The following is a 17509-nucleotide window of genomic DNA, read 5'->3' as shown; positions in this document are numbered from 1 at the left end:
TCAACGTCACTCCTTCTCTCTTAACTTGATTCTTAATTATTATTGACTATTTTATTATGTAAGTATGTATGTATGAATTTAATGGCCACATGCCATGCTCCCCTTCTCTTCTCTTCTTCTTACTCTTTCTTCTTCTCTCACTCAGATTCATCATCAAATCAGCTGTAGGGTTCACCAACCTGAAGAACCATTGGCTGGCTGGCTGGCTGGCTGGCTGGGTCATCTCATCATGAACCCACACCATTATTTCATCATATCATTAATAATTATAAATAAATGTCTGGATAAATGAGCAGATCAGTCATTTCACAATTAATTCATTCAAAATAATGCATCATTTATGAGCCAAATATCTTTATATTATAATATATATAAAAGTAGTATAATCTTAAAAAAAAAAAAATTTCTAAAACTTACATTAATGATTTATAATTAATACTTATTGTATTAATGATTCATAATTAATTCTTATCCATTAAATAAAATCTTATCTTTGTATAATATAATAATATATAATATCTATATATATATATAAATAGTAATAAAAAATTTTCCTATCAATGATTTACATTTAGTACTTATTGCATTAATAATTTATATTTTGTAATTTGAATTAATAATTTAAATATTTCAATTATTTTGAAATAATATGTACTAATTATTATAAAATTAATAATAAATTTTAAATACACAAATTTTTCAATACTAATCATGGGATTTTTAATACATTATTATATAAATATTAAATATTTAATTAATCCGTCAATCAATCAAAAATAAATACTATTTATGAGGAATATGAATAGACACTTAAACTATTAATTAAGTCATAGAAAATTGTTCATTTATATAAAATTTTATTTTTATATAATATAATATAAATATTATATATTATATATAATATATAGTAGAATAGTATGCAAATATTTCTTCCCTCCAAAAATTTGCCAAACTATTTTTTACATCTAAAATTTGTATTAAACTTGCAGGAATTTTTCATTGCTATTAATTAATCAAAAATAAATATTTTCTATTAGATCTTCTCATCAATTAATCTATCAATCAATCAAAAATAAATACTATTTATGAGAAATATGAATAGACACTTAAAGTATTAACTAAGTCACGAAAAATTATCCATTAAATAAAATCTTATATTTGTATAATGTAATAATATATAATACATTATATTAAAGTAGAATAGTTTGTAAATTTTTGTTCCCTCCAAAAATCTGCTAAGCTATTTTTTTCCCTCAAAAACTTACATTAAATCAAAGATAGTGATTAATTAATTATTAATTACTTTAATAATTATATTATAGTCTTGAAAATGTGATATCTTAACAAATTCATAAAAAATTATTTAAGGTTGTCAAATGCTAAAATTTTTCAATGCTAATTAATATTTAAGGTATCACATTTTTAAGACTATGGAAAAAATTAAAATTCATATTTTTAAAATTTTGTTATTATTGAAAAAATATATTCTTGCTCATATTTAAGAGTTTTAATTTATATTTATAATTATAATATAATAAATAGAAAATAATGAATGTCTTTGAGTGGATATATTATAGATTTTATAATATTTATTTATAAATAAATATAATATAATAAAGAAAAAATTTTATAAGTATTTTGTCAAGTAACTTACATAATATGTTAATTATTTTTTAACACATTGAATGGCAGTATATTGAATTAAAAGTGTTATTCATTAGCATATTAAATAGTAAATAATTAATTAAACTTAAATTTTGATAAATGATTAAAGATTAAAAAAAATTATAATTATTAATTCTGTTAAAATTATTTAAAATAACAAATTTATTTTTTATTTTTAAATTAAACTCTCCCATGTATCACACGAGTTCACCACTAATTATTATTTAATTTATCATTAATTTTATTCTTCATTATTTATTTAACTTGAAAACACGATTACAAAGTGGTGGCCACATGCAGGTTATTATTTAATTTATCATTAATTTTATTCTTCATTATTTATTTAACTTGAAAACACGATTACAAAGTGGTGGCCACATGCAGGGCCACATCTAGTACGTATATATTTTGTTAAAAGAAATAGATAAAATTATATTAAAATAAAATTAAAATATTTTTTAAAATATAAAATGATCAAAATAATGTTGAAAAGTATTTTAAAATTTTTATTATATTATTTGTTAAATTTTTTTATTTATAAAGTTTAATATAAATTTATCTAAAGAGAGAAAAATAAATTTATCTAAATAATTTTAAATAAAAAACCACGTAATATTTTTTAAAAAATTATTAAATAAATATAATAAAAAATATTTTTACTTAAAATAATTTTTATATCTTATTTTTTTAATTTATATCTTGCTAACAAATACTACTAGTAGTTGGTTGAGGGGTGACTAGAGCTCAACTTATAAACATAAATATTTTGTTAGTTTAATTTAAAAAACTAATTTTCAATGTTAAGCAATATAATTATTACATGACGCAAATAATAGATCAATTACGATCCTCTATATATATTTATGTTTCGGGATATTTTTATCATCGGTCACTTAATTAAAGGGTTATTGTAAACTATTGTTGGTCTGTCTAAATTATTATATTTTAATTGATTATAAAAAAATTATTATAATTATTTATCACATCCACAAAAAAATGGGAGACCTTAAAGAAAATAAAATTCGTGGAGAGGATAGATGTGCTAGACTTTTACGTTAGAATAATAATAATAATAATAATTATTTGGCACATGGAGGAGAAAATGGGAGACCTTGGGATCATAATAATTATTATAATATTTAATAATAATTATTAAAGTCTGGAAGAGGATAGATGCGATAGACTTTTTTTCCTTGGGATCATACTATTTTGTCTGATTCTCTGATTTAATAATATAAAATAATTTTCATTAGATATTGTGAGATTTGAATGGTTTAAAGTGAGTTACAAGACAGACAGACAGACAGCCAGCCACTATGAATTATTATTAAATAAAACAAAAACATCAATATCATTTGGCTTGGATTGGTACTCCTCCTCTCTCGTGGTGGGGACCACTTGTTTCCACGTGTTTGGTAGTTAAATGCCGGGAAGTGCTGGCAAGCTAGCTTGATGATAAGTTCGTTCAATTGATATAAATATATATATATATATATATGAGATTTGTTAAAATATATATATATACAGATTTAAAATATAATTGACAAGCAATGTATTTGACGAACGTGTAATGCTTATGCCCCCCATTTTGTCATCCTCATATTGTGTGCAGAGGTGGGGGCGGGGGGGGGGGGGGGGGAGAGACTCTTAATTTGTCTTTGAAAAATGCCCCCATGTATATACATAAATGCATAGGTGACAAGCACAAGCAATGTGTTTGACAAATTAGCCATTTTACTATAAAGTTTTTGACTTTTTTAACTCTTGAAATTGAGCTTTAATCTGGAGACATTTTTGTTTGGTTACATCATGCTCATCAATTAAAACCCATATATATATACATATATACATATATATGTGTAGCGCACGCGTGTCTAACTTTACATACACGTACACTTTTAAACTGTAGAAGTCATATGATTCGCCAAATGTATATATTTTCTCTATATATATGCATCTACAAATAATTTTTAAAATTGAGATGTTAAATCCTAAATTTAAACTTTCACTATTTTAAAATAAAAGTTAGGTATTTCAAATATAATTGAATATTATGGGTATTTTTTGCACAACTTTTTATATTTAGTTGGCAATAGTCTATTCTTGAAAAAAAAGAGATAAAATAATGAAGAAGATGAAAAAGAGAAAATGAAAAGGACGATGATGATTAAGATGACTCAAATGAAAAAAACAGTTCAACCCCCTTGTCAAATGAAAAGGACAAGATGACTCAAATGAACCACTCGGACTTGGTCAAGTATAATCTTATCTTATCTTCTTTTTCTTCACTCTTCATAACCCCGCAAGTAAAACCAACAAAATGTTTCATTCTTAATTAGCCCATCAATAACTGTTTTGTTCATCATCTCATTAGTTCTTATTTTCTATTTTTGATTACTAATTAGAGAGATTGAAAATAAATCTCAAGTTAAAATTTTAGTCGCTCTTTGGATTAAAAACTATTAGGCAGTGTCCTAGCAAAAAGGATAAAAACAAAGAAAGATTTTCAAATATATTCTTAGATTACAGAATGTCGCAGTATAAATAACACACGTCACAAGAAATTTGAAGATAATTTACCCCTTTTTTTTGGGTTACTCATGCATTATCTTTGTAGGACCGAGAGATCAAAGGAGTCACTGCCAATCTCCATCTTCTAATCTATTGTTCATCCTTACATGTTGGTACAATTTCCAACTACCTATCAAACTCTGAATACTAACCATCACCCGTACGTCTTGCAATTGTTTGTACTTGTATTATTAGTTATTTGTTTACAGTTTATGAATTTAACGATGGGGAATTTATTTCGGCCCAACATGTCAGCCTATCTGTATCGTCTTTCTGAGACATAGTTAACATAATCTTACATTCCATTTTCATGGGGTTAAGACTAAGAGAGACCTGTCCTTGGGGTTGCACAGAGATGGAGGCCTCCACTGATGTGCAGAGTAAGCATGGTTCTATAAGTCACATTCCTTGTTTCATCAGCTAGCTTGAACCTGAAGAATCGAAGAAGAGCCATCGACATGATCTTAATTTGGCGATAGGCAAAGTCCTTCCCCAGACACATTCTAGGGCCCGCCTGCAAATGGGAAACACAGTCACAAATGTTGTTAATTATTAAAATAAAAAGACTCAACCGGGATGGTATGACCGCAGATTAGTCACCAAGCCTGTTCCATTCAGTTAACTGCCTAAAATCCGCCGGTTTTAGTGGTTTACAAAGACCAACCCATACTGTATTGAAAGAAAACTCCAAATTTTGTAAGGTCTCTTTTATTTTTCCTTATAGAGGGGCAAATTAGTATCTGAGGAAAAAACACACAAAAAAGTGAGGATTTAAATTGTTAAGACTCCTTCCTTTCTTTAAAATCCCCCATCTTAGTAGTTGTTAGTTTCTGTGCTCAGAATTAGTGTGTAATTATGGAATTTGAACATTGGATTAGTGATTCATATTTTTATGTTATTTTAATAGTGTTACTGTCGAGATATTTATAACTACGGATAGCGTTCATCTTGAGTTTATAGTCTCCGAAAGACCTGTAAAATAGAAGATAGTTTGGGATATGTGGTGTCTTCAGTGTGAGCACTCTTATATTTAAGTTAGTCAAACTAAAAGAATGTGTAGTTCGAATAGAAAAAGTAATAAAAGTATAATCTGAGTAAAGTTCTAGTTATAACTCAATGAGAGAAATAATTTCTTATTTATAGAGGGAATAGAAAAAGCAATAAAAGTATAATTTGACTAAAGTTTTACTTATAGCTCAATTAGAGAAATAATTTCTTATTTATAGAGGCTAAAGCTAACAGGTGGAAAAACATTCATATCTTTCGAGATCGTCTATTCTAGATTTTCAGGCAAAGATAACGAAAGTAAGTTAGTATTTTATCATTGGTTCATAATCTAGAAGGTCCCTCATAGACCATTGGGACCCAAGAGAGGCTCCTAGACTAAATTGGTGCATGCCTTTAGCATTTGTCACATTTCTAAACCTTCATTAAGGCATCATGCTATAAGGTTGGCCAAAAGAACCATGCACGTAACACTTTTGTTGTGTTAGGGCACTTGGCCCCAAGTGTTCACCATAGATTCTGCCATGAATTTCTGCTAGAGCATACTCAGCCTCTTGGTGAATGCTCATTTATACAGTGTATCATTAACAAGGGTAACTCAAGCTCCCTGAACTTTCATCTTCCTAGACTCTATAGGGTTGCTTGATAGTTTGCCCATGGTGAGATATTGGTGAATTGGCATTCTTCAATCTTTAATTACATCAATACTCTGTACTTTTTTTTTCCTCAATACTTGGTTGTTGAAGGACTTTTACATAGACCACCCTACCCATTATTTCTTTAGCTGACGCAACTTAGATAGCACATAGGCATGATAGTTTAACAACCTATTAATCTACATTAACTAAAAATCCTTAAACAATTGGGCCAATGTTCACATCTTTTGTAAGTATTGGCACATGATGGTCCCTTTTTTTTTATATTGCCCACCAAACTACTAAACAGCCAATTGTGAGTTATTGTGGGCCATTAGCCTACTTGCTTTAAGCTTATGAGCCAAGTTCATTCCAACCATCAATGTTTCATATTTAACGATGTTATTTGAGCTTGAAAAGGCAAACTGCAGAGAGTATTCTAGGGCTTCTCCCTTGAGAGATATCAGGACTACTCCAATCCCATTCCTTTGTGAGCTAGGCTCCATTAACAAACAACATCAATCATGGTTCCTTCGCCTTTGATGATTCTTTGGTGGACGTGCACTCCACAATAAAATTAACAAAGGCTTGCCCTTTGATTACCTGTCATGGCTAAAATTGAAGATCATACTCACCGAGATCTATTACCCATTTGGTGAGTCACCCCAAACATTCAAGCCCTTGTAAGAGATCTGTTAAAGCAGTTGATTAGTTAGGACTATAATGGAGTGTGTTTGGAAGTAAGGCCTCAACTTTCTAGAGACTACCACTAGTGCTAATGCAACCTTGTCAACATAAAGATATCGGCTCTAGGACCCTTGTAGCACTTTACTAATGTAATACACGAGTTGATCTATGTGGCCCTCTTTTCTTAACATGACAACACTGATCATCATTTCGGTCACTCCCAAGTACATGAACAAGGTCTCTCCAGTCTCAAGCCTAGTTAAGAGCATGGTCTCTTTCAAAAATTCCTTCAATGCATTAAAGGCTTTCTGACATTGGTCAGTCTATTCAAAATCTTTGCCTACCTTTAGCGTCTAAAAGAAATGAAGGCTTCTCTCAGTTGACTTTAACAAAAAAGACTCAAAGTCGCTATCCCCCTTCTTAACTAATGTACTTCCTTCACCAAGGTTGGAGGTGTCATATCTAGGATGGCTTGAATTTTCTCCAGATTGACCTCAATTCTCCTTTGGGTTATCATATACCTCAAAAATTTCCCAAACTATACCCCAAATGAGCACTTTGAGGGATTTAACATCATGTTATTTTGTCGAAGTACCTCAAATACCCAAGCAAGTTTGGTAGCTTGGGACTTAGTTTTTGGACTTTTAACAATCATCTTATCTACATAGGCCTCTATATATTGCCTAACAAGTCCTTGAAGACTTTATTCACGATCCGTTGATATGTAACCCTTATATTCTCCAGTCTAAATGACTTAACCTAATAACAGTACATCTCATTTTATGTGATGAATAACGTCTTTTCTTGATCAAGCAGGTGCATCATAATCTAGTGGTACCCCAAAAAAGTGTCTAAAAAGCTCAAAAGGTCAAATCTTGACATTTCTTCCACCAGTCTGTTAATACAAGGAAAATGATATATGTAATATCCCAATTTTTTTAAAAGACTCAAGAGTAATTTTAATGTGGGTCATAGGTGAAATTATCAAAAGATTAAGGATATAAGTATAATTTCTTACAATTATAAGTACTAAATCGATTGTCGGGAATGCCCCGAAGTGTAACTGCCTAAAAAAATAGATATGGTCTGGACGAGTATCCCGAGATAGGATTTATGGTATTAAAAGAAATCAGAATTGAGACGATTTTCGGTATAGCTAAAATACAACTTCGATTTAAGCTGGAAAAAAAAAATGGATCATCGTATGGGGCTTCTGGGAAGTCAATGGAACCCTGATGAGGCTCCGATTTTTCGTAACGATCAACCATGGGGTGGTTTCGGGATAAAACAAAGATCCTGAGAGGGCGCAGAGACGAAATCGTCCTTATCGAGTAAACTTTGAGTTATTAATTTTGGATTTTAAGTATCTCAACGAGAATTAATTTGATGTTTGAGGGTGTAATTATAATTAAAGAATTATCTAAATGAAATAAGGATTAAATTAGGAGTTCATGTGATAAAATATCAAAGCTTGAGGACTTGAAATAAGGGCCAAAAATAGCATTTGGAAGAAATGTGGGGTATTAGGTTTGGATTTCAAAACTCAATCCAATATGATTTTGGATTTCAAGCAACATTCAATTCTAGTTTTGAGTCTTTGGAGTACAAATCTTATCAAAAGACAAGTGGCGTCATGTGATTGGTGGATTTCAAAACTCAAACCAATATGGATTTGGATTTTAAACAATATTCAATTATAGTTTTGAGTCTTTGGAGTCCAAAGCTCATCAAGAGACAAGTGGCATCATGTGATTGGTCCGAGAAATCTATGAAGGACCATGAGTTATTCTCAAATAATTTCAAGGGAGTTTGAGGTTTGAGGGATTTTAAGGTAAAGAGCTTGTTCTTGAGAGATGAGAGAAAATTTTGCAAGAAGAAAGGAAGGAATTGGAGGAGAAGCAAAGGAGAACGAGACTCGATGGAGTTTCAGGTCTTCATCGGAATTCATCCCAAACAGTCAAAAAAAATGCAAGGTAAGCCCAATCTTTTTTTAATATTCCTATGAGGAGGAAGAGAGGGACCTATAGGTTCAAACGGAGGTCGAATCGGAGTTAAAATGAGGGAGATATGACCGAAATATGAAAATGACATAGTGTCGTCACAGCTGCGCGTGAAGATGCGTGGGCCACCTTCAAAGGGCGCGTGTGGGGTCCATTTTCATCGAAATTTTTTAGTATGACCCATATTTAATTCCCTTCAACCCTATGTAAAAGTTTTGGAGGTTAGATTTACTAAAACTCATGTTTTCTACAAAAACCTAGGTCGTTTGCTGTGAAACCGTAAATTCCAGAGATAAACCTTCAAGGTGAGTAAAATTTCCTAGAAAATTTTAAAAATTTAGAAATATTATTTTATGAATTTTTATAGTGAAATATTTGAGAAATATTTAGTTTGGATTTATTAAGGAAAAATAGGAAGAAATAGAGAGAAAAATAAATAAAATGCAAGAAATTATGAAAAATAGGTTTTAATGTTTATTTAAATAAATATGATGATTAGGGTGATTTGAGGGTTAAGTTGAAGTGAGTTGTGTGAATTTTGAGGTTGGCACGCAAATAGAGGCGATGCGCGTATTCCAAAGTAATGCGCAAATATTGAGGTAACCCGATAAACTTAAGAAGGTAAGTGGTTTGATCCCAAAAATAAATTTTATGTAAATGATTTTATCATGCTGTCATATCTTGATGTGAATATGTCACGTAGATTGCATTTACATGTATTGATAATGAAATGTGCATATGTTCACGATGATACTATTGATCATGCATCACATAAGGATTTGGGATTATGAACTGGCATCGTTGCTCTACCAAAGGTGCACCCATACACCTCGACCTGGCAATGAGGCTGTAAAAATAGAGAGCAGCAATTGGATGCGGTCAACTCAAATCGAAATGATTTGGAATAAGACATTTTGCGTAATTGCATCCATACACGAGATATGTTTATTGTTCTCATACTTAGATGATTCATCATCTAACTTGGGCTTTGCCCCTGAAATATTCAAACGTTACAGATAGAGATTGTAGCAAAAACAAAGATGAATTAAGTATGAAATAGCACTTAGCAAAGTGCATGACGAATTGAATGATGAATTGAACGTATGTTATGTACCCCATGTATTTAAGTTCTGCTACTTCGAATTCTGAACGTTTTGAGGAATAATAATGTATAACCTTATTTATGGTTAATGAGGATGTAAGAATTTATTTATGATAATGTTAAGATGTTAGATTCGATTCTAGCTTCTACAATTGATGTTTATAATGATTCTCTTACGAGATAAATGTATGAAAAATTTTAGGATAGATAAGAGCAATTATATGGTTTAGTCGTAGTTTTAAATAGAAAAAAAAATATTATCCCAAAATTGGCCTAAGTTATAACACGTCCGAAAAAGTGGGGTGTTACAATATGAATCTTCAGGACAAGCTTTGTTGAGATTAGTGAAATCTACACAAACCTTTCATTTGTCATTGTCTTTCTTGGCCATCACTGCATTTGCCAATCACTTAGGGGAATATATCTCTTGGATGAAGCTGACTTCTAATAATTTGTCATAACATTATAGGTAATCAAAGAAGTTTTCACCACCATAAAGTTAGTCTGGTAGGTCACACTTTGAGGATTTGACCCTAGTGCGACAAGCAATTGTATTATTCCAACCATCGACACAACCTCTACAGTAAAGAAGATATTCTCTTTAGTCTGTTATGTGAGATGTTCATATGTTCAAAACAATTCTAATATACGAAGGTTAATTGAATTGTCATTATCTATTAAGATTATCCTAATAAGATGTTTGTTTATCTTTGCTAAGATGACCATGGGGCATGATGACATCTCCTTCTTTTACTCTGGAGTGAAGTTGATAGGCTTCTTATCTTTCTGAACTTCTGTAATACTCCGGGAGCCCAGAGGAGAATAGTATATATCGAGGATAAGTAAGGAAGGAAACAACACCAGCTGGATACCTTTTGGGCTGAATGTTGGCAAAGAACTTCCAAATTAAGCGTGCTTAACCTGGGGTAATCCAGGGATGGGTGACCTCCTGGGAAGTTCGTGTAGGCCCATTAGGTTAAGTTGTTCCAGTCATTCTTATCGCTCGATACGGGATGTTACAGGTGGTATCAGAGCCAACCCCTGGAGAAGGCGGTCCGATGAGGGCGGGGAGTGGCGCCGGGGCGCGAGGCCTGATCAAGGAGTGGCTCCTGGCAGGCTTCTAGGATGGCAGCCTCCAAAGGAGAAAAGGTCTAGGACCAGTTGTAAAGTCACATGACGAGGACGTCACGTGCTCAAGAGGGGGAGAATGTAATACCCGGGAGCCCAGAGGAGAATAGTATATATTGAGGATAAGTAAGGAAGGAAACAACACCAGTTGGATACCTTTTGGGCTGAATGTTGGCAAAGAACTCCCAAGTTAAGCGTGCTTAACCTGGGGTAATCCAGGAATGGGTGACCCCCTGGGAAGTTCGCGTAGGCCCATTAGGTTAAGTTGTTCCGGTCCTTCTTATCGCTCAATACGGGATGTTACAACTTCCATCATAGAATTCACCTAGTAAGCTTGCCAAATGTATGTTTTTCATGTGAATGAAATGTCCACTGCTAAAGTCTTGCTCCCAGAAATAACATGGATAGCTTGGTTTTATTATCCAAGAACGAAGCCATTTCTTCCCTCATTTTTCATATTGTCATTAATCCGACCTTTTTGGTCCTTAAGGCCTTTCTTCTCTCCTGTAGTCACTTTTCTATTCTCTTTCTTCTGCACGCACATATCTTCTCAACCCCCACTCCTTGACAAGGGCTTCAAATTGATTCTTTAACTCACGATATTGATCTGTAAAATGGCCATAAGTTCCATGATATCTGCAGTACGTATCCTTATTCTTTCCTATAAGTTAATCAGCCTTCTTTGGGAAAGTGATAAGACCTGACCCCTCAATTGCTGCCAAAATGAAAGACCGTGGTTCTATGAGTCAGGTGTAATGATCGAATTGCAGCTTAGAGGAACCATCGAGTTTTTTGGCCTTCTTATATCTCCAGCTAGTTCCTTTATCAGACTCAATTTCTCTCATCTTTTTCTCCCTTTCTTTGTTCCCATCAACCATTCACATTAATTTAGCTTGAAGGATATACTTGTTTGTCCAGACAAATAAGTGTGTCAAGGTCATTAGTTGATTAAAGGCAAGTGACTCTTGGAAAATGATCGATCAAGTTGCAAGTTCGATATCTCCAAGGTTGCGCTCTAGATCTGATCAATGTATTATTAGAGTGTCTCTTTATTACTTTGTTTAATGCTAAGGAGATAGGTGGAATTATTCTTCCTTTGATTGTTGATGATGAGAACCTTGATAAATTCTCACCTTAATTGTTCAAAGGAAGAAATGGATCCCTCAGCAAGGACATTGAACCTATTAATGTTAAAAGAAAAACCCGACACATGATTGTGTCATCCCATCAATGTAGCAGCATCAGGGACTTATAACTATAAATGTGATCATGAGGACTTATAACTATTATTCTTTTCATATCAGTCATTTCTCTAATGTTGAATGTCAAGAGGTTATCCATTTCACGTGCCTTCCTTAGTTAGTCTCTCAGAGAGACCTGACCTTTTTTGGCAGTTGTATTTTCCACCATTTTCGAATATTTTTTCTTTCGAAAGACTTTTTCAGTATGAAGCTTGTGTACTTGTTTTCTTTCTTAGGGTATGACTATCTTTGAGAAATTCTCCTGCAACTGAGCTAGCCACAAGAGTCTCTTGGCATTCTTTCAAACGGGGTGCCTCCAGGAGAAGTATACCTCATCCCTAATTCCTAGGAGAGTTCTTGGGGCCAACACAAGATTCTACAAGGTCTGTGACAAAGAAGTGTGAGGTATGATGTTCTGTAATATCCTATCCATCTCTCCAAGAGCTTGCATACTTTCTTCTTGTTGTCTCAAAAGGCTTCATAGTCAACAAGGGGTGCTATTAAAAGAGCATAGATAGAAGTCCTCGGGAGACCAGTATGGAGAGTCTCTTGGAAGCTTTGGGAGTGTCTAGTGACTATGTCCTTAGGAAACTTATTAGGGGGGTCTCCTAGGGTCTGGTGGGCTTGCAGGAGATTGCACTTCCAATTTTTCTTGGCTCTGCAACTCGTGACGTTCCTTTATCTATGTTGGCTTTTCAATTTGATTCTCATTGATAATGCCAATTGTTGTTGTCAAGATACAACAATGGATATATAATTGCGGGAAAACGTTCACCTTAAGGCTCTAATTTTGGAATATCTATAAAATAGAAGATATTAGGGGTGCAGGGTGTCTCATGCACAAGCCTTCCGATGCTTAAGTTAATCCAACAAAAAAAGTGTGTGGTATGAGCAAAAGAAAAGGTAAAAGTATATTCCAAATAAAGTTCTAATCATATCTCGATTGGAGGAATCACTTTTTATTTATAGACGTTGAAACTGATAAGTGAAAGAACATTCTCATCTTTTACGATTATCTATTCTAAATTTTCAAACAAAGATATTAAAGGCGAGTTTATGCATTCTCATTGATTCATAGTTCAAAAGGTCCCGCTGCAGATCGTGTCTCTAGGACCTAGGAAAGGTTCCCAAAAGGCTCTCCCGAGGGTATCGAGGAGAGACTTTCGGGATGGGTCTCAAAGGGCATCCGAGGGAGTCTCCTTGAGGGTCTCTCAAGGTCACTCGAGAAAAGTTGCTGGAGGGTCTCCAGGGGACTAGTCGCCTTACCTGGAAAGTCTCCCGGTGGTCCCTTCAAGCTTCTTCCTTTGGGGCTTGAGCCCACTTTATTGGACACATCAACTATAACCTAAACAATAATATAATTATATTATATTATATTATAGATTTCTAAACCATCCACTTCACCCGCAAACCACATTAATTAAACCACCGTTACCCTAGACTATGACCGGCCAGTTTTAGTAACTATGGTCTAGTGTTCATAATTAATCACAATAAGCGACTGCACTTACATGGAATGCTATGAATTTGAAAGGGGATTGAGGTTGGAAAATGCCATTATTGTCGAGCCATCTTTCAGGTTTGAAATCCTCAGCATCGTCTCCCCAAATGTAGGGCATTCTGCCCATTGCATAGGACATGTAGTAGACATCATCCCCCTTCTTCAATTGGTACCCATCTGGAAGAATGTCATCCTCTTCAGCACATCTCCCATCCTTACAAAACAAACCAAAAAAAGGCATAGATTGTTGGAAAGCTCAGTACATAACATATTATGATGAAATGCATCGGTTTCAAGAGAATTGTTCAAAGAAAGAAAGAAATCAATATGGTTTCTGGGACTGTTTACTATACCACTGGGACTGCAGGATATAGCCTCAAAGTCTCTGTCAATGCTGAGTGCAGATAATGCATTTTCTCAAGCACTTCATCCGTTATGTTTTCGATGAAATCGTCAATGCTAGCTGGATCGCACTGACTACCAGTAACTTGTTTCACTTCTCGTGCAGTTTTCTCCTGTATCAGGGGATTCTTGCAGAGCATGTAGAAGAACCAGGAAAGGGTGTTTGCCGAGCTGTCTTTACCGGCAAGCAAGAAATTGAGGATTATGTCCCTCAGATATCGATCGTTCATCCCCTCTGGATCCTTCTCGCTCTCCACCAGAAACCTCGACAGTATGTCCTCCTTGTCATTCTTGTGGCACCAAACATTGATTGCTTACATCAGTAACCAAAAGATAGTTTTGTTCAAATGAAATTAATTCACTACCCATATGTGATTACTGGATCTCATGATTTTTTTATTTCATTTCTACAGAAAATTTAGCATTTGGAATCAGATACTCATCCCTACAACTGATTCATCTCAAACTAACCACTCGTATAAATAATGGTGTACTGTAGTTGAATGTTTCATAAAAGGTTTAATATATAGTGGCCATATATAGTATGCCCCTTAACAATTAAAAAATATGAAATTTAGTATTTAATGTGCAAAACGTTAAAATTTGATATTTTAATTATTAAAAATTATTGTTTTAACTTCTTTTTGTAACGGAATGTTAGCGCATGTATGAACGCGTCCGTTTTCATAAGTGACACATCACATAAATGATCGATTGATAGTATTTGAATAGATTGACCAATTTCTTGTGTTCCCTCAACAATTAAATAATATAGTATTTGGTTTCTAATGTGTAAAATATCAAAATTCTATATCTTAACTATTAAAAATTATTGTTATAAATCCTTATCTTGAGACACAAAAGAGAATATAAATAAAAAGGTGAGAGAGCGATGGAACCGAGTTCAACAAAGAGAAATAATAGAGATTAATTTTGTTATATTTTGTGATTTAAAATATAAGAAGATAGCGTTTTTTGGATTAGTGATTCAAAAATTTAGATATTTGAGATTTATGATTTTTTAAGCTAATTTAGTCTTTTCTCTATCAAGATAAATTTTAATCTGATGTGTCTCGCTGACGTGACTTTTTTATAACATGGCACTTTCTCTTTTCTACGAGTATGTTCTACGTGATGTAGATAACAATTTTATTTACTTTTAGTTAAGATAAAAACTTAAAATAATAATTTTTAATAATTAAAATACGAAATTTTGACATTTTATATATTATGGATCAAATATGATATTTTTTTAATTGGTAAGGGAGTACAATAAATTAATCAAACTAGTCAAATGCTATCAATTGGTAATTCATGTAGCGTCACTTGTAAAAATGAGCATGTTCACATTGACACACTAATTTTTTATTATAATAATTGATATATCTTGATATTTTACATATTATAAAATAAACATTATATTTTTTAATTATGGAGGAGAACTGTATTAAGCCTTCATAGGATAGAACTAAGGGAAAATGGTAGGATAAACAAAATGCCGGTTTTGGTACTCACATTGGCGTGTTGCGCTTCTAGCAGTGTTTTCTTGGTGCTGATTAAGGAATGAACAAAATCATCGATGACTTTGACATTCTTCTTAAGGGAGGCTTCAGAGCCAGTGTTCATAAACTTTTTCAGCTTCCAAAATGGATCCACAAAGCGCCAGGATACCAATTCGTTTGAGTCATCGAAGGCCTTGATAAAAGCACTCCCGTCCTTGCTTGATCTCTCCAGGCAATTCAAGTCCACTCCAAACCCTACTTTAAACATCGAGTCCAAGGTGCACCTCATTAGCAAATCCTGCAACACCCCACAGATTCGAAGCCTTAATCATCAGTTGAAGGAAGAGTACTGGAGATGCGTCGCATGCTAATCGAAAGAAAAAGGCCAAATGCTTTGCTGGATGAAGCTCTAATCTTAGGGTAACTGGTAAATCAAGAATAACTAACTTTCTTCGATCGGATAACTTACTTGTATGTCGAAAACCTTGTCGGCCGCTGACAACTCGGAAATAAATCTGACCAATTTGGCAGAATTCCTTCTGAAAACTGCACAGCTGAAATCTCTCAATACTCTAGTAGAGAACTCAAAGCTTGCAAGCTTCCTCTGGTGCCTCCACTTGTCGCCATCCACCGCGAATATCCCTTGGCCGAACAAGTCTCTCAGTATATCTTGGGTATACTGACCCTTGGAGTATTTCTCGAACTTGGTTTTGAGTATGTGCTCGATGTTTCGTATGTCAGTGGTGTATATTAAGCTTTGACCCGGGGCGAGAAGCCGGAAGGTAGGACATGTTTTGGCCACTTTGGCTTGGTAATCATAGAGCCAACCGAAGTAGAGAAGCTGATGAAATACAGTTCCGGCCACCGGGGGATATTTTGGGCTTCTAATGGATTTGCCAATGAAGATTCTCAATAATAGAGCTGAGAGAGCAAGGAAGGGAGGTAGCAGGGCAGCTGCTATGAAGGTGAACATGGCACGAAGGAAGTTCATCTTTGTGTAAGTTTGTGAAGTGGGAAAGATATCTCTGAATCTTATATGGATCGTTTCCATGTCCCCCACTCAAATGGATATAAATAAGTGCATATAGGGGGAGGATAAAGGGCTTAGAAAATTTAGGCCCTCTTCACTTGTTTTTAAGTTATTTTTTAATTTTTAAAATAATAAAAATATATTTATTTTATTATTTTTAAAAATAAATAAAAAAATTCAAAACAATAAATGTTATTTTGATTGTTTTCGGCCAAAATAATCTCTAAGTTCAAAACATGAAAAACACAATCTATTTTTCACATTTTGGCTCTAAAAAAGAAAAGAGAAAAAAAAATATTCTTAAATTTTAAAAATAAAATTATATATTTATTTAAAATTTAAAAAATATAATATATCTATATTATAATTAAAAATATAGAATAATATATAGTATATTACACATATTATATATAATAATATTTAATATGAATTATCACTAGATATCAGTAATTTATTAATTAAATTTATTATTTTATTTTAATAATAAAATTTTATTAAAAATAATTAATTTTATCATTTAATAATCAAATTTATTGAATAAAATATCATAAAATAATTTTTCTCAAAATTCTAAAATAAACTTGTTTTTTAATTTTTTTGTTTTAAGAAATTATTTTTAAAATGAAAAAAAAACACGTTTTTAGTTTTTTGAAAATAGACTATTAAAATTGAAAACTAAAAATAAATTTAAATTTTAAAATTCAAAATTAAAAATTAAAAACGTAAAAAAAACGTAACCTTAATTTCTCAAGAACTCTTAGTGTTGTATTTTCAAACAATAATTAATCCCATTCTAATTAATATTCCATGTGCCAAGCAATTAATTAAGAGAATAATTTTAGCCATACTCGTACTGATGTTAGTGATATGTTTAATTTTCTTGTTAATTTCTCCTTGTCAACAAGTGCTTGTCTGTCATGATGCCATGAAGGGGATATATTAGGAGTGTTCAAAAAAATTGATGCACCACGGAAATTAGTTAAGCTGAATCAAATCAAATTGAACTGATCGATTTTTTTTTTTTGCAGTCGAAAACGGTT

At 32.8% G+C, this 17509-nt stretch overlaps 1 protein-coding gene across 1 annotated transcript; it reads right to left on the bottom strand.

The window, feature by feature from the left end:
- Positions 1 to 4229: 4229 nt before the first annotated feature.
- On the bottom strand, positions 4230 to 16528 carry LOC127800986 (cytochrome P450 704C1-like). The gene is made up of 5 exons (XM_052335715.1): positions 15909 to 16528; positions 15453 to 15737; positions 13889 to 14227; positions 13546 to 13749; positions 4230 to 4750 (listed from the first exon to the last, which is right to left on the bottom strand). Exons 1-5 carry the CDS (start codon positions 16488 to 16490, stop codon positions 4559 to 4561), a joined length of 1602 nt encoding a protein of 533 aa, XP_052191675.1. The 5' UTR covers positions 16491 to 16528; the 3' UTR covers positions 4230 to 4558.
- Positions 16529 to 17509: the final 981 nt, after the last annotated feature.

Source organism: Diospyros lotus, chromosome 5 (assembly GCF_014633365.1).
Source record: "Diospyros lotus cultivar Yz01 chromosome 5, ASM1463336v1, whole genome shotgun sequence".
Classification (NCBI taxonomy): Eukaryota; Viridiplantae; Streptophyta; class Magnoliopsida; order Ericales; family Ebenaceae; genus Diospyros; species Diospyros lotus.
The sequence above is the reverse complement of the archived record's forward strand: the minus strand, read 5'-3'. Positions and strand labels throughout refer to the sequence as shown.

Excerpts from the sequence above, each read along its gene's own strand:
- LOC127800986 (XM_052335715.1), bottom strand. The coding sequence starts at position 16,490 with ATGGAAACGATCCATATAAGATTCAGAGATATCTTTCCCACTTCACAA. Across the intron at positions 13,750-13,888 it reads TATATCCTGCAGTCCCAGTG|GATGGGAGATGTGCTGAAGA; the intron begins GTATAGTAAACA and ends TTGTTTTGTAAG. Across the intron at positions 4,751-13,545 it reads TCAAATTCATAGCATTCCAT|GCGGGCCCTAGAATGTGTCT; the intron begins GTAAGTGCAGTC and ends TCCCATTTGCAG.